The 25,978-nt window shown below is 43.3% G+C and overlaps 1 protein-coding gene across 10 annotated transcripts in view; it reads left to right on the top strand.

The window, feature by feature from the left end:
- GRAMD1B (GRAM domain containing 1B) overlaps positions 1-25,978 on the top strand; it is a 212,961-nt gene that overhangs the window by 122,450 nt on the left and 64,533 nt on the right. For 6 of the 10 annotated variants that reach the window (XM_077249616.1, XM_077249617.1, XM_077249626.1 and 3 more), the window contains one exon: positions 7,527-7,550. The exons of the other annotated variants lie outside the window; for them this stretch is intronic. In XM_077249616.1, coding sequence (XP_077105731.1) covers positions 7,527-7,550 — 24 coding nt within the window. The remainder of the gene's footprint in view (positions 1-7,526; positions 7,551-25,978) is intronic. 10 annotated transcript variants of the gene reach the window in all.

Here is a 25,978-nt window from a genome sequence, read left to right as displayed (position 1 = left end):
GGGGGCCAATACCGGGCACATTAATTGATGGAGTTAAACCATAATAATTATTCTTGCTATACCTTTATCAACAAGGACGCTTAAGTAGATTGTTTATTTTATCAATCAGTGATCAATTGCAAATGCATAATATTTTTACAATGAGAAATATTAGTAAATAATAATAGATTAGTAAATAAGTATTGAAGAACACCAAATAAAATCAAAGGGGTAGTGTATAAATAAGTGAACATGACCTTTTATATGCTATGGACAAAACCATAATCATACATACATGGAAATAAATAGTATAGAAATATAAGTTTGTCCTTGTATGATCGCTACTTCCAATAGGTGGCGCTATAGAGTTCAAGTCCTCTTTTTCTCTGAACAGGCAATTTGCATATCAGATCAATAAATAAATGTAAATACTAGACAAAGATAACACAAGTAAACAGAAAATACAGTTTCTAAATGAAGGTCTTTATTATTAAGCAAAAAAGAAATCCAAACCTACAGAGCCCTTTGTGAAAAAGTGATTACGCCCCCCTCCCTTTAAAATATAAATTAACTATCTTATCTTTGTGTAATATTTACATTTGTTTATTGATCTGATATGCAAATTGCCTGTTCAGAGAAAAAGAGGACTTGAACTCTATAGCGCCACCAATTGGAAGTAGGTCACGATCCTTCAAGTCACAATCAACCCTTTAACGAGTCTTGCAATATGACTTAGGATAAGCGCCAAATCAGTATCTCAATTCGCAGACACAATGTTTCGGGCTGTTGGCCCTCATCAGTGCGAAGCACGAGAACTGATTTGGCTAGGTGAGAGGCTATGGACTGGGGTCTAAGAGGTAAGGTTTCTCCTTGAGGAGAGTGACATATTGATCTGAAATATTTAAGTGTGATAAACATGGGAAAGAATAGGAAATCAGGAAGGGGCAAGTTTTTCACACAACTGTATTTATGGGCTCATATATACATACACACCATACTGAGAATACGATTATACAGGAACAAATCAGAAAGTGTAATTGTGAATAACAGATGCAAACAATAAATAGTAGGTACCAAGATTACATGTTGAAGAATTGAAAGCAAAAGTGAACACAAAGACCAAATAGTGTATAAAGTTCGGGTCAGAATAACAGAGATAACAAAGTGTTGCAATGATGTGAAAATAATAAAACGAAAATTAAAATAAAGAATAGAATAAAAAAACACCCAATAATGAGAAAAGAAAAGTGAAACAGATTTTTTTTTTATAAAGTTAAAGTAGTGCTTTGTGATATAACATATAAATGATAATAAAAAAAAAAGGAAAAGTCACTAGATTGAGGCCAGGTGTGGATCCAAGAATGGGAGAAGGGAAAGAATAGGGAAGTATAGTATGGGAGAGAAAATGTTTGTTAAACTATGAAAAATCAAAAGGGGGCATCAACAATATTGTTAAAAATATATTTTTAAAAAGATGGGTTCAATGTTAATTCCCGATATTACGGTTTGTTTTTTTTTTTGCCATTAATTGTAACCCAATCCAGTATGCGCAATGAAAAATCCCGGAAGGGCCAATCCAAAAGGGAAACCTAAATAAAGAAAGCCAAAAAAATAATGACAACAATCACACTAAACAACATACACTTAAAATATCTTTATTAATAACATTAAGGTAGAATACATACGGTAAATAGTATAAAATAGCCCAAAAGTATTTTATTGCTTACATGTAGTATATATATATTCACATTAGAGGACTATTTATATTGGTAGAAAGGGTACAAAGCTGTTATGGTAATTCAAAATTGAAGTGGCCGGGAATAAGTCTTAGAGCAGAAAAGTCGTCTTATATGTAGTTCTTGATATCCAATACGTGTTCACAAACTCTTCTTCGAAATTCTCTAGAAATCATGCCAATATACAATGGACCACATGGGCAAGTGGCACAATACACTACTGCTTTCATTACACAATCAATATGGTGTGTGATAGAGTATGTTTTTTGCACATTGGAATCTGAGAAATCTTTACTAGTTGTAATGTTGAAACATGCCACATATTTGCCACAAGTAAAACTTCCCCATTTTGAGCCTTTAGAATTGAATATTGCTGCGGTGTTTCATCCGCCATATGTTATAACTGGAAATGGGGTGATATGATTGGACAATGATTTGTCCAATTATAGTACCGACCAATATTTCTCTACTGCTTTCTTCAGTTCATCACTATGTGAATTGAAGTCAAATATACACCATACCTTTAGTGGGGTGTCTTTTCCAGATTTCTTGTATTTGAGTAGATCAGATCTTTTATGGCATGATGCCCTTGTATATGCCTGACATGTGGTCCTTTTACTGTATCCTCTGTCGGTGAATTGAGTTTGTAGGTCTTTGGCTTGTTTCTCAAAAAGCTGCTCATTGGAGCAAATCCTTTTGGCGTGCAAGAACTGTCCCACTGGGATGTTTTTGTTTAGATGCTTGGGGTGCTCGAAAATTGCATGTAACACTGTATTCGCAGCGGTGCTCTTACGAAAAAGATCAGTTTGGATGTTAACATGATTGTCCACCTGAATTAAGAGATCAAGAAATATGATGCCTTGTGTACTGGCTTTGTATTTCAACTTCATGTTCGAATTGTTCGTATTAAGTTCACCAAAGAAGACATCAAGCTCATTCCTTGTCCCTTGCAAAATCATAAGTATGTCATCTATGTATCTGGCCCAAAAGGCAATTTTGTTATTAAATTGGAGGGGTTAGGTTTGAAATAGCATTCACTCACACAGCCCCAGGAACAAACTGGCATATGAGGGCGCACAGGACGTCCCCATAGCTGTGCCCTGGAACTGTAAATACAGCACCTCCATAAGCATAAAAAATTGTGGGTTAGGATAAATCTTACTGCCTTTATAAAAAAATCCAAGCCCATTTGAAGTTCACCAACGACCATCTGGATGATCCAGAGGAAGCATGAGAGAAAGTCATGTGGTCAGATGAGACCAAAATAGAACTTTTTCGTATCAGCTCCACTCGCCGTGTTTGGAGGAAGAAGAAGGATGAGTACAACACCAAGAACACCATCCAAACCATGAAGCATAGTGGGGGAAACTTCATACTTTGGGAGTGCCTTTCTGCAAAGGGGACAGAATGACTGCACCATATTGAAGGGAGGATGGGGTCCTATATCACAAGATTTTGGCCAACAACCTCCTACCCTCATTTAGATTGTGAGCCCCATCGGGGTCAGCGATGATAATGTGTATAAACTATAAAGCGCTGCGGAATATGTTAGCGCTATATAAAAATAAAGATTATTATTATTATTATTATTATTATTAAGATTATTTCCCTCAGTAAGAGCATTGACGATGGGTCGTGGCTGGGTCTTCCACCATGACAATGACCCGAAACACACAGCCAGGGCTACTAAGGAGTGCCTCCGTAAGAAGCATTTCAAGGTCCTGGAGTGGTCTAGCCAGTCTCTAGACCTGAACCCAATAGAAAATCTTTGGAAGGAGCTGAAACTCAGTTACCCAGCGACTGCCCCGAAACCTGAAATATCTGGAGAATATCTGTATGGAGGAGGGCGCCAAAATCCCTGCTGCACTGTGTGCAAACCTGGTCAAGAACCACAGGAAAAGTCTGACCTCTGTAATTACAAACAAAGGTTTCTGGACCAAATATTAAGTTCTGTTTTTCTATTGAATCAAATACTTATTTCATGCAGTAAAATGCAAATTAATTATGTAAAAATTCTACAATGTGATTTTCTGTATTTTTTTTTAGATTCTGTCTCTCACAGGTGAAGTGTGCCTACAATAAATATTACAGACCTCTCCATTCTTTGTAGATGGGAAAGCTTGCATAATCTGCAATGTATCACATACCGTACTTATTTTCCCCACTGTGTATATATGTGTATAGTTATATATAGTTATATATCGTTATATACATTTGTGTACTATTTGTTTCCATGTGTGTGTATGAGTAAGGTTTTGTCTGTAGCATATATATGTAATGTTCACTTATTTATACATAATTGCTTTGGTTTTATTTGGTGTTATTCAATATTTGTTTACTAATTTATTATTTATTAATATTTGTTGTTTGAAAAGTATTATGCATTTACAATTAATCACCAATTGTTAATTTTATCAATCTATTTAATCATCCTTGCCTATCTGAATTAATATTATATATCACAGGAGCACGCCTTTTTATTACCTATGATACTTTTTATATATGCTGATAAACCATAATAATTACCTTTTACTCCATCAATTAATGTGACGGTATTAGTCCCCTTAATTATGTACTTTATATACAATTTGGTTGCCTGGTAACCCGGCGGCTGCGAGATGCGTCACGTGTCTGTGATTCTGAGCACGTAACATGCTATGTACGTGAGGCTTACCACGTGAGCAATTGAATATTTTGTGGGTCGTGACGCTTGGCAGCCGCACGATTGCAGCCTGCCACTTATACTTTTTTTGAGCGCATGCGTCTACCCGGACACTGTTTGTGTCCCCACTCTTGGACAAAGCATCCTCTGTGAAACGTGCGTCAGGCATGGTGGGACCCTGCTAACACATTGCCTCTACTATTGGACCCATTTTTAGATATCATTTACATGAATTGTTTATTGAACTTTAGTTATGCTCAATCTGTCATGTAGGAGGCCTTCTTAGGCCCAGCACTATAGAACACTTTATTTCTTACCACAGTTACATGTGATTGGGTTGTTATCGTGTTCACCCACTTAGGTATAATACTACATTTATTTCTGTGTTATTCTTATTATTTTATATAAAAACTGCTGGTTTTGATTACTCATATTCGGTATGGTATCCAGATACTTTCCTTTTGGCAGAATACCTACTATTACGATTATCAGCAGCTATTCCCCATTTTTTCATTACTTGTTGGTATTCCTTTAAAAAAAAAAATGTTTTTAAATTACCATATGTTGTGTCTATATACAAAATAAAAATTGCAGTATCATTTTTTTTTATGGCTTGCATTGTTTCCCTTTTTGTGTGTTTTCATCTTTTTTTGAAAGCGTAGGGGGTCAAGTGAACCAATAGACCTAAATCATCCAAAGTAGCCGAATGTCTTTTACAACTAAGAAAATGTCCACTACTAATAATAAAAAAAAAATGTTGTATTTCCTTAACAAAGAATTGAATAGTAACTTTCCCTCCTGCATTAGAAAACTGCAAAAAATAATTGTATTGCATATTGGAAGAAATTTTCACCATTAGATCCCTCATATATTTGGAAATTAAAGATAAGCTGCCACATGGAGAAATATTATTTATCAGCAGATATCGGGGTAATCGGCATTTACATCTCATGCAGCAGCTTATTGGACCACAGAAGTGATATCCCCCCTGCAGTCGCAGTCATCAGACGGTGCAGGGTTAGTGAGGACGCTCCTGTATATGGCGGAGTCAGGAGTGATCTGCTGAGTATGGAGTATGACGGAGAGCTCCACGGACCGGCTATCCTTATCCTGATTTTGTCCATTTGATAAGTGCTGATAGACTAGATACAAATTGAAGAGCAATCATTAGTACACTCGTTCTGTCCCCATATGGCGTGTGTCTTTTACTAAATCGGGCGATATGCTGCAGACATCAATGATTTTTATGACCGCATTAATGAGCCGATCACCTATTGAACAAATATTTTGCTTGTTTGTCATCTGAGCGGCTGAATTATTATACCAAAATGTTAAATATAAATAAATAATATGTGTGCATAACTATCCAGATTACCCACTAAAGATGGCCAACAACCCCAGTAAGGGCTGTAAATGGCCAAATAATCTCCCTCCTCTCACAATGATGTGGACTATACAGTGACTGGAGTAATGCTGTCAATATGTCACATTAATTTGGCACCTGATGTTGTGTGAAGCTGATATAATTTTACTGTATACATTGTGCAGTTTTGTATGTTGCATTCAGCACATATCTGCGTGTGTTATCTCCACCATCAGAAATCCAGCCCAGCTTTTTAGTCTATGCTCTCGTTTAGCCACTTAGCTGTCATCATCAGCAATTACCGAGTTTACAAAACAGTTTTGTGTAGTGGAGGTGGCCACAAGAGGGCGCCATGCTTTAATCAGCGCTGTTCTATTTCCAGTACAGAGCCACGTAGTGTATTGCACAGCGACGTAGTATACAGCACAGAGCCACGTAGTATATTGCACAGCGACGTAGTATACAGCACAGAGCCACGTAGTATATTGCCCAGCGACGTAGTATACAGCACAGAGCCACGTAGTATATTGCACAGCGACGTAGTATACAGCACAGAGCCACGTAGTATATTGCACAGCGACGTAGTATACAGCACAAAGCCACGTAGTATATTGCACAGCGACGTAGTATACAGCACAGAGCCACGTAGTATATTGCACAGCGACGTAGTATACAGCACAAAGCCACGTAGTGTATTGCACAGCGACGTAGTATACAGCACAGAGCCACGTAGTATATTGCACAGCGACGTAGTATACAGCACAGAGCCACGTAGTATATTGCCCAGCGACGTAGTATACAGCACAGAGGCACGTAGTATATTGCCCAGCCACGTACTATATTGGCCAGTCACGTAGTATATTGCCCAGCTACGTAGTATATTTTCCAGCCACGTATGTCACGGGTTACAAAATAAAAAATAAACATATACTCACCTTCCGAGGGTACCCTTGTAGTTCTGGCGCCTGTGTGCGGTGCTGGCGGCAGCTTCCGGTCCCAGGGTGTGATGACGTCGCGGTCACATGACCGTGACATCATGGCAGGTCCTCGCGCAGGACCTGTGATGACGTTGTGGTCACATGATCGTGACATCATGGAAGGTCCTTCTCGTCATGGAAGATCCTTGCCACCGGAACCTGCCGCTTGCATGGAGCGGGAAAGGCGGCGTAGGTGAGTATATAATGATTTTATATTTTTTAAAATTATTTTTAACATTAGATGTTTTTACTATTGACGCTGCATACAGGGTTAATAGCGGCTGTAAAGGAGTGAGTTACCCGTGGCATAACGCGATCCGTTACCGCTGGCATTAACCCTGTGTGAGCGGTGACTGCGGGGAGTATGGAGCGGGCGCCGGGCACTGACTGCAGGGGAGTAGTCTGTGTCTAATCGGATTGTGGCTGTCGCTGATTGGTCACGGCAGCCATGACATGCAGCTGGCGAGACCAATCAGCGACTTGGATTCCATGACAGACAGAGGCCGCTACCAATTAAAATCCGTGACAGACAGAAGGACAGACCGAAAGACAGACAGACAGAAAGACGGAAGTACCCCTTAGACAATTATATAGTAGAAGAGCAGAATATTAGATCCATTTTCCACATAAGGGCCTAGTTTTGGTAGCCATCTTTTGCTACATTTTGCTTATTTGTGTAAATAGATGTCTATAGCGATAAGTGACCCAGGGATGAGGCCGCCCTGTCTCGGGCATCATCCTCTTGCTGTGTGATAATTCTGCCTTCTGTAAAGTGTTTGCCTCTAATTTTCTCTGTGTTTTCATTTCAGTATGACAGACTTAACCTCATCAAAGTAAGATGTTCTCTTTATCTTGTCACCTGCTCTTCTTCCCCTCCCCTGGTCCTCGCTCAGTAGACATGGCAGCTAGAGGTGATGATTAGCCATCAGCTCGCAGTGTCTGTGCCTCGCTAGTCGGCTCCTGTTCCTTCATGTGCCTGCCCCTGTATCGTGTCTGGTTATGACAGAGGTCTGGGATGCTGTGAAATACTCAACTGGTTGTATTAACACCATAACCCTACAACATCACTGACCAATCCCTGGAAAATATAAAAAAAAATCCAATTATCTGTCAGTCATCCTGGTGTTTTCTGGATTTTAAAGGGAAACCAACAAACCTTCCAGTTGTGTTTATTCATCAGCAAACCCTTAAAGGGATTTTCTGGTTTTTATAAAAATTTAATTTTTACCCTGTTAGGTAATTTGAGATAATTAATGGGATGATATCTGATTAGGACCTGTGTATGTTAGCGAGCAGGTACGAGGAGTGGATCTCACTCCTGTGAACCAAACATGCCCATTTCCGACTTCCTAGTCAATCATTTTTCCGCTGCGCTCTTTTCTAAGTTGTAGTCTGAATAGTATTCAATAGTTAACAGAAGCTCGAGCCGTCGACTGCACACTTTTATACAGATGCAACTGGTGAACTCCACCAGCTCCTGCCTATAACCCTTACATTAGGCAGGAGCTGTTCACCAGTCCTACTGATCCAGGCTGGATCCTACACTGCTCAGTATGTCTTCTCTTTTTCGTTTTCTCTTACATTTAATGCTCTATTGGTCTCCTCATTGGCTACCAGATTCTGCTCACCTCTAATAACTGTATCCATCTGTGACATGTAGGGTTTTGTGTTTTCACTTTTTAATAATCTACATAATTTTTTTATTGGGCTTTGAAATTATAATTTTTTTATTATTATTATTTTCCGGGAACTAAATGAACAATTGAGATCCTGGTTAGATAATTATTTAAATCTTCTATTACAAATAACTCCTGGCTTTATAAAAGACACTATTTCAGTCCTTAATATTATGGCCAAAATGCAGTGGCATAAACCCTATAAAGCTCTTCCATGTCATGTGGTGGATCTATTCCACAGATTTTCACCATGAAATCCATAGAACATCCTCTCAATAAATACAGTACTTACTGTATTGAATAGAAGCAGTTTAATTTATCATCTGCCATAGAAAATCTTTTGAAATACATTTTTTTTTTTTTACTTCAACAACAAATATTTTTTGACTAACAGTGTGAGCACCAATGAGAGCTCGATTTTCATCATCCACAGCAATATTATTTGTGGCATGGTGGGAAGATTTTTATTTTATTCTGAAAAAAAATAAATAATGAGTTTAATCTTAGATTTACATCCTCCTCATGATAATAAATCCTGTTTTTTAGATTAACAATTGGAAGGTAATTGGGCCTTAAACATTGTTCATACATACGAACCGATTGGTGGAAATATAACATTACAAGCGGATTGTTGTCACCCAGTTCACACTATTAAGACAATCCGAAATAATGGATTTGTAAGAGCATAACGTATCTGTTCAGATACTCATAGCTTTCTAAACGCAAACAATAAAATAAAAAATAGATTAAAGACAAGAGGCTATGAAAAAAATATTGAAGAACCTTACAAAAAAGTACTGGAAAAAAACTCGGGCAATACTCTTGATTGGAAAAAAACAAAGCACAAATGAAAAGATAAAATTTAAAAAATGCTGATTTTCCCACTTTTAGCACACCTTACAGTACTACTTATGGCACCTATTTTATATCAAGATGGTATAAAAAAATCTCCATGAAAGTTAGTGTTGGTTAGAGAAACATTTTCCTTAAGAAACTACCGGTAATTATCACACAGTGTATATAAAGAACATAAAATCGAAAAAAACTAAATGGTTGTCTTAAAACCATTGCCAGTTTGCAAAAAAAGAGAAAAAAGTTATCATATCCCAAAATAATGTAATATTATTATTTTTTTTATCAATTATGACACACATCATGTTGTTTATTGTACAGAATGCACTAGTTACTATTTGATGCAGAAAATACTCAGCGTTTTACAGTATCAGCAAAATATTTAGATTTCTAAAATCTCATGCACTCTTTGCTTATTTTTCCTTGCAGATTTGCAGCTAATAATTTCTTGCAGCGTTTTTGCGACAGGTTTCACCCCATACTAATGAGTGGAAAACAATACAAAGCGAAAAAACACCACGTTTTTCCTTCCAACACATCACAGTTTGCCGCAGAAATTTTTGCTGAAAATCCTAAACATGTGCACATACCCTAAGAGCATATACAAATGCAACAGGTTTGCTGTAGAAATCCATGTGCATAAGCTTTTTCTAGTGGCTGGATGTATATATTTATCTCCTGCAGGGGCGGACATACTGCCGGTGCAGCTGCATCGGGGCCTGAAGATGGAGGGCAGGCAGGGGCGTACTGCCCATAGCAGGAGACCACGCAGCCACTATCAGGCCCCTCAGTCAAGCTTACGGGCAGGAGTGAGTGGGGTCCGGTGTAAGCAGCACTGGGTCTCTCTCACTCCCGCCCGAAATCATGTGGACACCCAGAGCCAGGGAGAGAAGCGGCATGCAGAGTGCAGGAATTTAAAAAGGGGGCGTATTATGATCTCTGAACTATGTGGCTTCCCTCGCCCACGGCTCATCTGAACACCTGATATCATAGATGTGTGTATCTATCTCTGCATGTATGTATGTATGTGTGTGTGCTTGTATATATTTGTGTGTGTGTGTGTGTGTGTGTGTGTGTGTGTGTGTGTGAATCTGTGTACGTATGTACGTTGTATCTGTATTTTGTGTCTATGTACGGTAGATGTGTATGTATGGTATTTGTATTTTGTGTCTATGTACGGTAGATGTGTATGTATGGTATTTGAATGTGTGTAAGTATGGTGCATGTATATCGGATTCCTAATGGAGATATATATATAATATATACTACCATTCAAAAGTTTAGGGTCACCCAGACAATTTTGTGTTTTCCATGAAAACTCATACTTTTATTAATCAAATTAGTTGACAAATTAATTGAAAATCTAGTCCAGACATTGACAAGGTTTGAAAAAAAGATTTTTAGTTGAAATAATAATTTTCTCCTTCAAACTTTGCTTTCATCAAAGAATGCTCCCTTTGCAGCAATTCCAGCATGTCCACAGGGTATGGCATGGCGTTGTAAACTGGAGTGATAGCCTTCCTTATTCAAAATCCTTTTTACCTTGTACAAATCTTCCACTTAACCAGCACCAAAGCAACCCCAGACCATCACATTACCTCCACCATGCTTGACAGATGGCGTCACGCACTCTTCCAGCATCTTTTCAGTTGTCTGCGTCTCACAAATGTTCTTCTGTGTGATCCAAACACCTCAAACTTGGATTCGTCTGTCCATAACACTTTTCCAATCTTCCTCTGTCCAATGTCTGTTCTTTTGCTCATATTAATCTTTTCCTTTTATTAGCCAGTCTCAGATATGGCTTTTTCATTGCCATTCTGCCCTGAAGGCCAGGATCCCGGAGTCGCCTCTTCACTGTAGACGTTAACACTGACGTTTTGTATGTACTATTTAATGAAGCTGCCAGTTGACCTGTGAGGAGTCTATTTCTCACACTACAGACTCTAATGTACTTGTCTTGTTGCTCAGTTGTGCAGCGGGGCCTCCCACTTCTCTTTCTACTCTGGTTAGAGCCTGTTTGTACTCTCCTCTGAAGGGAGTAGCAGGGCCGGACTTAGCCCAAAAGGCGCCCTGTGCGAGACTGCAGGACGGCGCCCCCCCCCCCTCTCCAAACTTTGAAAGAAAACAATAACTCTTTAATATTCACAACAACACGTTTACTTAGAAAACTTGTGTTTCCCTGCAAAACACTTGAAGAAACACTAATATTGCAATAACGGGAATTATAAAGTGCTTTAAAGCGGACCAAAAGGAAAAAATGACGCTTGGTCCAAAGCCATATGGGCTGACAGCCAATCAGAGTGCAGAGCGGCGGCCTGCAAGGCCAAACACCGCCCTGCACTCTGATTGGCTGTCAGCCCAACGCTGACAGCCAATCGGAGTGCAGAGATGATGGCCAGCATGGAGAAGAGTTCCGGACGGGTGGCAGCAGGTCGGGTGCCGTGCGGACCAAGAGTCATTCTATGACTTTTGATCCACCTTAGTACTAAATAAAATATCTTAAAATATCAAATATAAATAATATAATAAATATGCAACATACATGAGAAAAACTGTCATTAAATATGTGCACAATTTTCAACCTTCAAGACAAAAAAATAAAAATAAAGTGCACTATACTGTAATCCAGCAACAACAAGAACATAATAACGTGCTACATAAACTGATTTAAAAAGCAACTTTCCGTGCTTTTACTTTGGCAAACTCATCAATAGTTTCATTTAAGTCTAGAGATGCCAACACATCATTTTCAATTGACAAGACTGCAAGTGAGGATAACCTGCTCTCTGTCATAGTGGACCTTAAATATGTCTTAATGAGCTTAAGTTTTGAAAAACTGCGCTCTCCTGAGGCCACAGAAATCGGGATGGTGCACAGAATCTGAAGTGCAGTCCAGGTTCGTGGAAAGTGCTCTGTAAACTCATTTTTGGTGAGGAAACCAAGTATCTGCAGCGGAGTCTCAACATCATCAGGGAGCACATTCCGAATGTGCCAGAGTTCATCAGAAAGTTCAGCACCATTTATGTCAGACTTATTGCCATAAGTCAGAGACTTCTGCAGTTCTACACTATGTGCCAACAAGTCTTCCCGTGATTCATGGCTCTTTATATCGTACAAAAAGCCCCATTTTTTATTATGAATACTGAGTTGCTGGAAACGCTCCTCCATTGAATTTAAAGCAGTATCCACCAACACATTGAAGAACTCAACCTTAAATTTCTGCTTTGCATCCACAATTGGTTCATCCCGTCCTTCATAGCTAAAAGTGGGTTTTTTAATTTTAACACGTGAGGTACTCTTAAATATGGGGTCCACACCATTTTCCTCTGCTATATTCTTTGCTCTTTGGAAAGAGCCTTCAAAACCATTCTCCCTGAATTTCTTAAGAAAATCATGGGTTTTTTCAATCATGTCTGCTGCTGTGATGAGGTTGGCGGTCTGGTTTTGCAAAGCTTTGCTCACAATATTGATTTGAAATAATATGTCATACCACACAATTAAGGACACCATGAATTTAAAATTAAGGATATGTTGGGACAACTCTAGAGCATCATGTTTTGTTTTTGGCTCTGTACTGCTGTCTTCAGAAAGGGCAAATAATGCCTCCTGTATACCTGCTAGATTTTGGATCAGTGGTTTGAGGCAGTTTATCTGGCATTCCCATCTTGTGGTACATAGAGGTTTTACAGTAAGACCTGATACATGGTCTGTCAAAACCTTCCATCTCTTGGCTGACCCAGCAAAAATAGTATATACACGCTGAATAATTCCAAACAGGGTTATAGAATCTATGTTAGATTCTGCTGCATCTCCAACCACTAAATTGAGGCTGTGGCATCCACATGGTACAAAAAACGCCCTTGGATTTTTTTTTAGTATGTTGGCTTGAACACCATTATTTTTGCCTGCCATATTGGCACCATTGTCATAGCCCTGGCCACGACAGTCATCAATATCTAGCTCTTTGCTAATTAGGAAATTAAGAATAATATCTGATAATCCTCTACCAGTTGTGTCTGTTACAGCAACATATCCAAGAAAATGTTCCCTGATCTGGCATAACCCAAGTTTAACATCAATAAAACGGATGGTAAAAGACATCTGCTCTTGATGGGCTAGATCAGTTGTACAATCAAGAATTAAGGAATAATACTTTGCCTTTTTGCATCTTTCAAGAATTTCACTAATAACCTTTTTGGCCATTAAATTAATTATTTCATTTTGAATAGTTTTACTATAGTAGTGGTCAGATGTCTCCTTTGACTTGACTCGTCGCAGATGTTCTGCCATTACAAAGTCATAATTTCCTAATAACTGTACTATAGCAAGAAAATTTCCATTATTTGCGGTGTATAGACGATCAGAAGATCCTCGAAATGCCAAGTTCCGTTCAGCCAACAACTGAGTAATACGCATGAGTCTTTCCAGTACGTTTCTCCAGTGCTGCTGCTCTTTCTGTATTCTGCTCTGTAACTGATGGTCAATTGTTTTTTTGTTTTTCATGCGAAGCTGAACTTCTATCCACTTTGTTTCTGCTGAGTAATGGTTAATGGAAGTTTCATGGGCCTTTAACATCTGACTCATATGGCTCCAATCCTGTGATCCATCCAATGCAAGTGCCGTACGGGATCTTCTATCAAACAGTTTGCAACAAAAGCAAAATACTTTGTTCAAACTTTTGGAGTACACCAACCACTTTCTTGCTCGTTTCACGCCATTGTCCAAAATTCTAGAGTAAAAGTCCTCTGAAAAATGTCGATTCCTCTCATCTCTCTTAAATTCTATATTTTTAAGTTGCACAGGGCCTGCTTCTACGATTAGATCAATTGATGAAGAATTTAATGTAGGCCAAAGTGCAGGATCTGAGTCAATGATTGCAGAAATTTCACTGCTTTCAGCCTCATCAATGCCCTCCACATGCTGGCATGTGTTATCCCCTTCTGATGTGAGGGCTGGTGTGGTAGACTGATCTTGTTCTACTGCAACCTCATAAACGTCTGCTATGGTAGACTCTTGGTCAACTTCACTGATCCTAATTTTCAATGACGTTGATGGTTCCCCTGGCTCCAATGGGATTGTATCCATACCACTCCTTATTTCACATTCTTGCTGTGGAATATCTGATGTTGATTCCTCAGCAGTGCTCGGTACATTGGTGCCACCATGTTCAGAAGATTTTTCGAACAGTCTTTTTAAAGACCCTGCTTGCTTTTGATTTGCCTGTTCTGCTAAGGCCTTTCGCTTTCTGTTCTGTGCACCAGATGCTTTCTTAGGGCTCATCTTGCCTGACAAATGTTATTCTTCCCTGAAAAGGTTAGGTGTGGACCAAAAGTCTTATTAGTGCAGTCCACATGCTACTATAACCATCTATCTGCTCATTTAAACCTAAGGTGGCAGAGGTGAGCAGGTGATAAGTAACTAGAAACAAGTAAGCCACTGTACACTGCACAAAGTCTGGGAAGAGTGGGAGGGGGAGAAGGAGAAGGAGAAGGATGGATGAATACATTTAGCAGAGAGGAGCGGGAGGAAGTGAGAGTAGGGTGGCTCCTGAGCAATGCACCTAACCCCCAATTGCCCCCCCGGTTGCCATGGTTAGGTTAGGCACCATAGGGCTATTTTAGCCCCTTCTGCCCTGGACATAGTAGTATGTTACATGGTAGACCCATAGGACGCCTGAAAATCAGGCTAAACACCCTTTTGTGTTCCTAGAGCCATATGCAGTGGCGTACACACCATAGATGCGACGGATGCGGAAGCACCCAGGCCCGTGGCTTGGGGGGGCCCAGTGCCGCCCGCCCGCATCCATGGTGTGTCCTTTTTTTTTATTTTTGCCACAAGCACAGTGCCCAGCCACACAATGGGCCCCACAGCAAAAGGGTCACAGCAATGGTGCCCAGCCACAGTGTCCGGACCCAGTCACAGTGACCGTGCTTGTGGCTGGGCCCCATTGCTGTCGCTGGGCCCTTTTCTTGCGGCTGGTCCCCTTTTTTTGTGGCTGGGCCCCATTGCTGCTGTTGGGCCCCGTGCTTGCTGCTGGGCCCCATTGCTGTGGCTAGGCCCCACCACAAGCACAGTGCCCAGCCACAGCAACAGGGCCCAGCCACACAATGGGCCCCACAGCAAAAGGGTCACAGCAATGGTGCCCAGCCACAGTGTCCGGACCCAGTCACAGCGACCATGCTTGCGGATGGGCCCCTTGCTTGCGGCAACACATAATACGTTTCCAAAATAAAGCTGCACCCCAACCCCACCCCGCCCCCCCCCCACACACATAATACGTTTCCAAAATAAAGCTGCACCCCAACCCCCCGCCCCCCCCCCACATAATACGTTTGCAAAATAAAGCAGCACCCCAACCCCCCCCCGCCCCCCCCCCACACACACACACACTGCAAAAAATAAGGCTGCACCCCAACCCCCCCCCCACACACACCAAAAAATAAGGCTGCACCCCAACCCCCCCCCCCCACACACGCACACTGCAAAAAATAAAGCAAGCGGCACCCCAACCCCCCCCCACACACACACACTGCAAAAAATAAAGCAAGCTGCACCCCAACCCCCCCCCACACACACTCTGCAAAAAATAAAGCAAGCTGCACCCCAACCCCACCCCACCCTCCACACACACCAAAAAATAAGGCTGCACCCCAACCCCCCCCCCCCCCCCACACGCACACTGCAAAGAAGCAAGCTGCACCCCAACACCCCCCCCCCCCCCCCGGGGCGACCGCCAGCATAGTGGAGGCCATGTGAGGTGGTTATTACTCACGCTTTGCTTGGCTGAGTAACAGTTGGCTCCTCAGGTCCACCTCTGCTCTGCTCTTCAGTGCCGGGAAGAGAGCGGCGGGGCACGAGCGGGGACGTGTGGCGTAATCATGTCACACGCTGTGCAGCCGTTCTCTCCCGCCGGGGACAGCAGAAGGCGGAACTAAAGTTCCTCTGCGTGCTGTCCCTGCCCAGCGGGGAGAACGGCTTGCGCGTGTGACATTACGTCACACGCAGAGAGCCGAGCGACAGGGCGGGCGCCGGGCGGGCGGCACTGGGCAGGAGCAGGCGAGCAGCAGATACAGATAGCGCAAATGGCGCGGCGGGGGGCGCCACAAGAGGTGAGGGCGCCCTCAGGCCATTAAGCGTCTACTGTTGTGAATTTGGATTCTGGGCTCCCCCGGTGGCTACTGGTGGAATTGAACTGGTGTCTTCATCTTCTCTGTTCACCTGTTCCCATCAAGATGTGGGAGTCGCTATATAACCTTGCTGCTCTGTTAGTTGCTTGCCGGTCAACAATGTTATCAGAAGCCTCTCTGTGCTTGTTCCTGCTCCTAGACAACTACTAGATAAGTTGGACTCTTGTCCATGTTTGTTTTTGCATTTTTTTTCCAGTTCACAGCTGTAGTTTCGTTACTGTGTCTGGAAAGCTCTTGTGAACAGGAATTGCCACTCTGGTGTTATGAGTTAATGCCAGAGTTTTAAAGTAATTTCTGGATGGTGTTTTGATAGGGTTTTTAGCTGACCATGAAAGTGTCCTTTCTGTCTTCTGCTATGTAGTAAGTGGACCTCAAATTTGCTAAACCTATTTTCATACTACGTTTGTTATTTCATCTTGATTCACCGCCAATACATGTGGGGGGCCTCTGTCTCCTTTCGGGGTATTTCTCTAGAGGTGAGCTAGGACTAATATTTTCCTCTGCTAGCTTTATTTAGTCCTCCGGCTGGTGCTGGGCATCTAGAATCAACGTAGGCATGCTACCCGGCCACTGCTAGTTGTGCGTTAGGTTTAGTTCATGGTCAGCTCAGTTTCCATCTTCCAAGAGCTAGTTCCTATATATGCTGATGCTATGATCTCTTGCCATTGAGATCATGACAGTTTGACCGGCCCACTAAAGGGTTAAAATCCTTGGCTGAGAAAGGAGAGAAATAAGTAGTCTGCTGAAATTTTTTTTTTTTTTTTTCTCTCCTTTGAATGGCTCTGTGTTCACCTGTTTGCAATGGATCTTCAGAGTGTAACTGCAGGTTTGAATAATCTCGCCACGAAGGTACAAAATTTGCAAGATTTTGTTTGTCATGCACCTGTATCTGAGCCGAGAATTCCTTTGCCGGAATTTTTCTCGGGGAATAGATCTGGGTTTCAGAATTTTCGAAATAATTGCAAATTATTTTTGTCCCTGAAATCTCGCTCTGCCGGAGATCCTGCACAGCAGGTCAGGATTGTGATTTCCTTGCTCCGGGGCGACCCTCAAGACTGGGCTTTTTCATTGACACCAGGGGATCCTGCGTTGCTCAATGTGGATGCGTTTTTTCTGGCCTTGGGGTTGCTTTATGACGAACCTCATTTGGAGCTTCAGGCAGAAAAAACTTTGATGTCCCTATCTCAGGGGCAAGATGAAGCGGAAATTTACTGCCAAAGATTCCGTAAATGGTCTGTGCTTACTCAGTGGAATGAGTGCGCCCTGGCGGCGACTTTCAGAGAGGGTCTCTCTGATGCCATTAAGGATGTTATGGTGTGGTTCCCTGTGCCTGCGGGTCTGAATGAGTCCATGACAATGGCTATTCAGATCGATAGGCGTTTGCGGGAGCGCAAACCAGTGCACCATCTGGCGTTGTCCACTGAGAAATCGCCAGAGAGTATGCAGTGTGATAGAATTCTGTCCCGAAGCGAGCGGCAGAATTTTAGACGGAAAAATGGGTTGTGTTTCTATTGTGGTGATTCTACTCATGTTATATCAGCATGCTCTAAGCGCACTAAAAAGCTTGGTAAATCTGTTTCCATTTGCACCTTACCGTCTAAGTTTATTCTATCTGTGACCCTGATTTGCTCTTTGTCATCTATTACCACGGACGCCTATGTCGACTCTGGCGCCGCTTTGAGTCTTATGGATTGGTCCTTTGCCAAACGCTGTGGGTATGATTTAGAGCCTTTGGAGACTCCTATTCCTCTGAAGGGGATTGACTCCACCCCATTGGCTAATAATAAACCACAATACTGGACACAAGTAACTATGCGTATTAATCCGGATCACCAGGAGATTATTCGCTTTCTGGTGCTGTATAATCTACATGATGATTTGGTGCTAGGATTGCCTTGGCTGCAATCTCACAACCCAGTCCTCGACTGGAAAGCTATGTCTGTGTTGAGCTGGGGATGTAAGGGGGCTCATGGGGATGTACCTGTGGTTTCCATTTCATCATCTATTCCCTCTGAAATTCCTGAGTTCCTGTCTGACTATCGTGACGTCTTTGAAGAATCCAAGCTTGATTCGTTACCTCCGCACCGAGAGTGCGATTGTGCCATAGATTTAATCCCGGGTAGTAAATACCCAAAGGGTCGTTTATTTAATCTGTCTGTGCCTGAGCATGCTGCTATGCGTGAATATATAAAGGAGTCCTTGGAAAAGGGACATATTCGTCCATCGTCATCTCCCTTAGGAGCCGGTTTTTTCTTCGTGTCAAAAAAAGACGGCTCTTTGAGACCATGTATTGATTATCGGCTTTTGAATAAAATCACTGTTAAATATCAATACCCATTGCCGTTGCTGACCGATTTGTTTGCTCGCATAAAGGGGGCCAAGTGGTTCTCTAAGATTGACCTTCGTGGGGCGTATAATTTGGTGCGAATCAGGCAGGGGGATGAGTGGAAAACCGCATTTAATACGCCCGAGGGCCACTTTGAGTATTTAGTGATGCCTTTTGGTCTTTCAAATGCTCCGTCAGTTTTCCAGTCCTTTATGCATGATATTTTTCGCGATTATTTGGATAAATTTATGATTGTGTATCTGGATGATATTCTGATTTTTTCGGATGACTGGGACTCTCATGTCCAGCAAGTCAGGAGGGTTTTTCAGGTTTTGCGGTCTAATTCTTTGTGTGTGAAGGGTTCTAAGTGTGTTTTTGGGGTACAGAGGATTTCCTTTTTGGGATATATTTTTTCCCCCTCTTCCATTGAAATGGATCCTGTCAAGGTTCAAGCTATTTGTGATTGGACGCAGCCCTCTTCTCTTAAGAGTCTTCAGAAATTTTTGGGCTTTGCTAACTTTTATCGTCGATTTATTGCTGGTTTTTCGGATATTGCTAAGCCATTGACCGATTTGACTAAGAAGGGTGCTGATGTTGCTGATTGGTCCCCTGATGCTGTGGAGGCCTTTCGGGAGCTTAAGCGCCGTTTTTCCTCTGCCCCTGTGTTGCGTCAGCCTGATGTTGCTCTACCTTTTCAGGTTGAGGTCGACGCTTCTGAGATCGGAGCTGGGGCAGTGTTGTCGCAGAAAAGTTCTGACTGCTCCGTGATGAGGCCTTGTGCCTTCTTTTCCCGTAAATTTTCGCCCGCTGAGCGGAATTATGATGTTGGGAATCGGGAGCTTTTGGCCATGAAGTGGGCTTTTGAGGAGTGGCGCCATTGGCTTGAGGGGGCCAGACATCAGGTGGTGGTATTGACTGACCACAAAAATTTGGTTTATCTTGAGACTGCCAGGCGCCTGAATCCTAGACAGGCGCGCTGGTCATTATTTTTCTCTCGGTTTAATTTTGTGGTGTCATACCTACCGGGTTCTAAGAATGTTAAGGCGGATGCCCTTTCTAGGAGTTTTGAGCCTGACTCGCCTGGTAACTCTGAGCCCACAGGTATCCTTAAGGATGGAGTGGTATTGTCAGCCGTTTCTCCAGACCTGCGGCGGGCCTTGCAGGAGTTTCAGGCGGATAGACCTGATCGTTGCCCACCTGATAAACTGTTTGTTCCTGATGATTGGACCAGTAGAGTCATCTCTGAGGTTCATTCTTCTGCGTTGGCAGGTCATCCTGGCATTTTTGGTACCAGGGATTTGGTGGCAAGGTCCTTCTGGTGGCCTTCCCTGTCACGAGATGTGCGAGGCTTTGTGCAGTCTTGTGACGTTTGTGCTCGGGCCAAGCCTTGTTGTTCTCGGGCTAGTGGATTGTTGTTGCCCTTGCCTATTCCTAAGAGGCCTTGGACGCACATCTCGATGGATTTTATTTCAGATCTGCCTGTTTCTCAGAAGATGTCTGTCATCTGGGTGGTGTGTGACCGTTTCTCTAAGATGGTCCATTTGGTTCCTCTGCCCAAGTTGCCTTCTTCTTCCGAGTTGGTTCCTCTGTTTTTTCAAAATGTTGTTCGTTTGCATGGTATTCCTGAGAATATCGTTTCTGACAGAGGGACCCAATTCGTGTCTAGATTTTGGCGGGCATTCTGTGCTAGGATGGGCATAGATTTATCTTTTTCGTCCGCTTTCCATCCTCAGACGAATGGCCAGACTGAGCGGATTAATCAGACCCTGGAGACATATCTGAGGTGTTTTGTGTCTGCTGACCAGGATGATTGGGTTGCTTTTTTGCCATTGGCGGAGTTCGCTCTCAATAATCGGGCCAGCTCTGCCACTTTGGTGTCCCCGTTTTTCTGTAATTCGGGGTTTCATCCTCGATTTTCCTCTGGTCATATGGAATCTTCGGATTGTCCTGGAGTGGATGCTGTGGTGGAGAGATTGCATCAGATCTGGGGGCAGGTGGTGGACAATTTGAGGTTGTCCCAGGAGAAGACTCAGCTTTTTGCTAACCGCCGTCGTCGTGTTGGTCCTCGTCTTCATGTTGGGGACTTGGTGTGGTTGTCTTCTCGTTTTGTCCCTATGAGGGTCTCTTCTCCTAAGTTTAAGCCTCGGTTCATCGGCCCGTATAAGATATTGGAGATTCTTAACCCTGTTTCCTTCCGTTTGGACCTCCCTGCATCCTTTTCTATTCATAACGTTTTTCATCGGTCATTGTTGCGCAGGTATGAGGTACCGGTTGTGCCTTCCGTTGAGCCTCCTGCTCCGGTGTTGGTTGAGGGTGAGTTGGAGTACGTTGTGGAGAAAATCTTGGACTCTCGTGTTTCCAGACGGAGACTCCAGTATCTGGTCAAGTGGAAGGGATACGGCCAGGAGGATAATTCTTGGGTGAATGCATCTGATGTTCATGCCTCTGATCTGGTTCGTGCCTTTCATAGGGCCCATCCTGATCGCCCTGGTGGTTCGGGTGAGGGTTCGGTGCCCCCTCCTTGAGGGGGGGGTACTGTTGTGAATTTGGATTCTGGGCTCCCCCGGTGGCTACTGGTGGAATTGAACTGGTGTCTTCATCTTCTCTGTTCACCTGTTCCCATCAAGATGTGGGAGTCGCTATATAACCTTGCTGCTCTGTTAGTTGCTTGCCGGTCAACAATGTTATCAGAAGCCTCTCTGTGCTTGTTCCTGCTCCTAGACAACTACTAGATAAGTTGGACTCTTGTCCATGTTTGTTTTTGCATTTTTTTTCCAGTTCACAGCTGTAGTTTCGTTACTGTGTCTGGAAAGCTCTTGTGAACAGGAATTGCCACTCTGGTGTTATGAGTTAATGCCAGAGTTTTAAAGTAATTTCTGGATGGTGTTTTGATAGGGTTTTTAGCTGACCATGAAAGTGTCCTTTCTGTCTTCTGCTATGTAGTAAGTGGACCTCAAATTTGCTAAACCTATTTTCATACTACGTTTGTTATTTCATCTTGATTCACCGCCAATACATGTGGGGGGCCTCTGTCTCCTTTCGGGGTATTTCTCTAGAGGTGAGCTAGGACTAATATTTTCCTCTGCTAGCTTTATTTAGTCCTCCGGCTGGTGCTGGGCATCTAGAATCAACGTAGGCATGCTACCCGGCCACTGCTAGTTGTGCGTTAGGTTTAGTTCATGGTCAGCTCAGTTTCCATCTTCCAAGAGCTAGTTCCTATATATGCTGATGCTATGATCTCTTGCCATTGAGATCATGACAGTCTACATTGTGATGTAATGTGACATTAATCTGCTGAGCTCAAATGCGCGCCCCTTGTATGCTAACGAGCCTTGGCGCCCTGTGCGGCCGCACAGGTCGCACAGGGCAAAGGCTGGCCCTGGGGAGTAGTACACACTTTTGTAGAAAATCTTCAGTTTCTTGGCGATTTCTTGCATGGAATAGCCTTCATTTTTAAGAACAAGAGTAGACTGTTAAGTTTCACATGAAAGTTCTCTTTTTCTGGCAATTTTGAGCGTTTAATGGATCCAACATAGGTAATGCTCCAGATTCTCAACTAGCTCAAAGGAATGTCAGGTTTATAGGTTCTCTAATTAGCCAAACTGTTTTCAGCTGTGCTAACATACTTGCACAGGGGTTTTCAAGGGTATTCTAACCATCCATTAGCCTTTTTACAGAATTAGCAAACACAAAGTACCATAAGAACACTGGAGTGATGGTTGTTGGAAATGGGCATCTACACATGTATAGAGTGTATTTCTGAATCATTTATTTTTCATTAGAAAAAAATGTGCTTTTCTTTCAAAAATAAGGAAATTTCTAAGTGACCCTTAACTTTTGAACGGTAGTGTATGTATATATATATATATATATGCATATATGTATATGTGTGTGTATATATATATATATATCGAAAAAGCCAAAAAATGAAAGAGCATGTATGTAGAGCAGCACAACTTGGGTATGTGGGGAAAAGAACGAAGTACTTGCTTGAGCAGCTGAAATCCTGACTGCTGATCACGGGTGCTCGCATGAAACATAGGGTATGTGACAATCCTTTCATAGAAAAAATGCGGCAGCACTCACCGATCCTGGAGTGACAAAAGTCCTTTATTCAAACATGTGACAAAGCATCTTCACGGCTCGGGGGTGTGCAGTGGCAGCAGGAGTGTGCAGGGATCGACTCGTATCGCTCCAGGATCGGTGAGTGCTGCCACATTTTTTCTATGAAAGGATATATACATATATATCCATCTCAGTGAAAAAATATAAATATATATATATTTTTCGAAGTGTTGGGGGCCAAAGCAGAACTTTTGCTATGGGTCCCTGTGATTTCTATGTACGCCCCCGCTTTCGGAGTGGTAATAATGCAATCTGGCCTGTTGCACGTAGCCCGAGACTTCGGGGTTCCCATTGCCAGATTGCCCTCATCATAATCAGCGTGCTGAGCAGAGAGCCCAGACACATTTCTTGCACAAGGGCCCCAAGCTGTCAGTGTCTGCCCCTGGTGTCCTTCTTTTGCAGATTACTGTATTGAAAAAAGAAACATGCCTTTGGGATTAGTGCCCCCTAGAGCTTTTCCTACTAGATGTGCAGGGTCTGCTAGTTGTATCTTGTGCAGTTTCCATGACTGGTGATAGTAATTGCTGTTCCTTATATAAAGGTGATGTCGCTCAAATGAACTACAGATTCTGCCTCAATGTTCAAAAGCAAAAGCAAAACTCCTCATTACCTTGTATCTGATAACACAATCGTGAGAGGATCGAATACTCACCTGGAGTTATCTGATGATAACTCCAGCTCCCCTGTACAAGTCTATGTAATGTAGATTAGAGGTCACATTTATGATGGACCCCCTACTAGGCCCGAGGAGTTATGTGTTTTTGAGCAAGTACTTTTGATCCCCTTCCATCAACTCCACCACTATTTTTTCTTGTTTTTAATGAGCAAGATTTTGTGGCAGCAGCAGCCCAACAAATCTATCACATAAACCTGAAACTGTGAGCGCTGAGCCGGCAGAGATATAAAATTGCAGTGCGCAGACTGTGCAAGATGCACCATTGTCATTTGTTGGTAGGGGAATGTCTTCTCTTGTGTTTCCTCCAATTGATAATTTACCTAAACCTAATATTTCCATTTCATTGTGTGTTAACTTCCTTTGGGGCAGTATGCCTGCCATCTTAGTTATATTTGACTCACTCACTGCCTCGCAACTCCTCATCTAACTATTTTCTCCACAGTGTTGCACAGCCCTACAGCTCCTCCTTTTCCCTGTCTGCCGCCCTACCCATCCTCCACAGTGCTGCACCAACCTACATCTCCTCACCTCTCTCTACCACCCTACCTGTCCTCCACAGTGCTGCACCAACCTACATCTCCTCCTCACCTCTCTCTACCACCCTACCTGTCCTCTCCACAGTACTGCACCACCCTACATCTCCTCTTCACCTCTCTCTATCACCCTATCTGTCCTCCACAGTGCTGAACTACCCTACATCTTCTCCTCACCTCTCTCTACCACCCTACCTGTCCTCTCCATAGTGCTGCACCACCCTATATCTCCTCTTCACCTCTCTCTACCACCCTATCTGTCCTCCACAGTGCTGCACTACCCTACATCTCCTCCTCACTTCTCTCTACCACCCTGTCCTCTCCACAGTGCTGCACTACCCTACATCTCCTCCTCACCCCTCTCTACCACCCTATCTGTCCTCCACAGTGCTGCACCACCCTACATCTCCTCACCTCTCTACCACCCTACCTGTCCTCTCCACAGTGCTGCACCACCCTACATCTCCTCCTCACCTCTCTCTACCACCCTACCTGTCCTCTCCATAGTGCTGCACCACCCTACATCTCCTCACATCTCTCTACCACCCTACCTGTCCTTTTTTCAGTGCTGCACCGCTCTACATCTCCTCCTCATCTCCCTCCACCACCTTACCTGTCCTCTCCACAGTGCTGCACCAACCTACATCTCCTCACCTCTCTCTAACACCCTACCTGTCCTCCACAGTGCTGGACTACCCTACATCTCCTCACCTCTCTACCACCCTACCTGTCCTCTCCACAGTGCTGCACCACCCTACATCTCCTCACCTCTCTCTACCACCCTACCTGTCCTTTCCACAGTGCTGCACCACCCTACATCTCCTCACATCTCTCCACCACCCTACCTGTCCTTTTTTCAGTGCTGCACCGCCCTACATCTCCTCCTCATCTCTCTCTCCCACCCTACCTGTCCTCTCCACAGTGCTGCACCAACCTACACCTCCTCCTCACCTCTCTCTACCACCCTACCTGTCCTCCACAGTGCTGCACCAACCTACATCTCCTCACCTCTCTCTACCACCCTACCTGTCCTTTTTTCAGTGCTGCACCGCCCTACATCTCCTCCTCACCTCTCTACCACCCTACCTGTCCTCTCCACAGTGCCGCACTACCCTACATCTCCTCACCTCTCTCTACCACCCTACCTGTCCTCTCCACAGTGCCGCACTACCCTACATCTCCTCACCTCTCTCTACCACCCTACCTGTCCTCCACAGTGCTGCACCGCCCTACATCTCCTCCTCACCTCTCTCTACCACCCCACCTGTCCTCTCCACAGTTCTGCACCGCCCTACATCTCCCCACCTCTCTACCACCCCACCCGTCCTTTCCACAGTTCTGCACCGCCCTACATCTCCTCACCTCTCTACCACCCCACCCGTCCTCCACAGTTCTGCACCACCCTACATCTCCTCCTCATATCTGACTACCACCCCACCTGATCTCTCCACAGTGCTGCACCGCCATATGTCTCCTCTGTATCTCTACCTACCTGTCGTCTCCTCGGTGCTGCACCGCCTACCTCCCTCATCTGTATACCACTCTACAAATGCCCTACATTCTGCCAATGACCCAAGACCAACACAGTCCTTCCTCTAAGTCTTTTCTCGTGCTGCACCAGCTCCCTGGAATATGCTACCTCCACATTCCCAACACACATAGTTTCAGGGCTGTTCCCTTAGCTCAATGCTCCATGTGAGTGCTGAACATTACAGCTCATGGTCCTTCCTTATAGTAGCCTAATTGATACAAATACATGTTGTGCTTTCTGTCGCCTCTGACAGCTGAGTGAGTAGACGAGATTCCTAGATTGGGGCGCGCACACTTCCTGCCTTTTTCTGCTCCCGCTGTGTATACATTGACGCACAGCAGCCTGTCAGTCACCT

The sequence above is a fragment of the Ranitomeya variabilis genome, chromosome 4 (genome assembly GCF_051348905.1).
Source record: "Ranitomeya variabilis isolate aRanVar5 chromosome 4, aRanVar5.hap1, whole genome shotgun sequence".
Lineage (NCBI taxonomy): Eukaryota > Metazoa > Chordata > Amphibia > Anura > Dendrobatidae > Ranitomeya > Ranitomeya variabilis.
The sequence above is the reverse complement of the archived record's forward strand: the minus strand, read 5'-3'. Positions and strand labels throughout refer to the sequence as shown.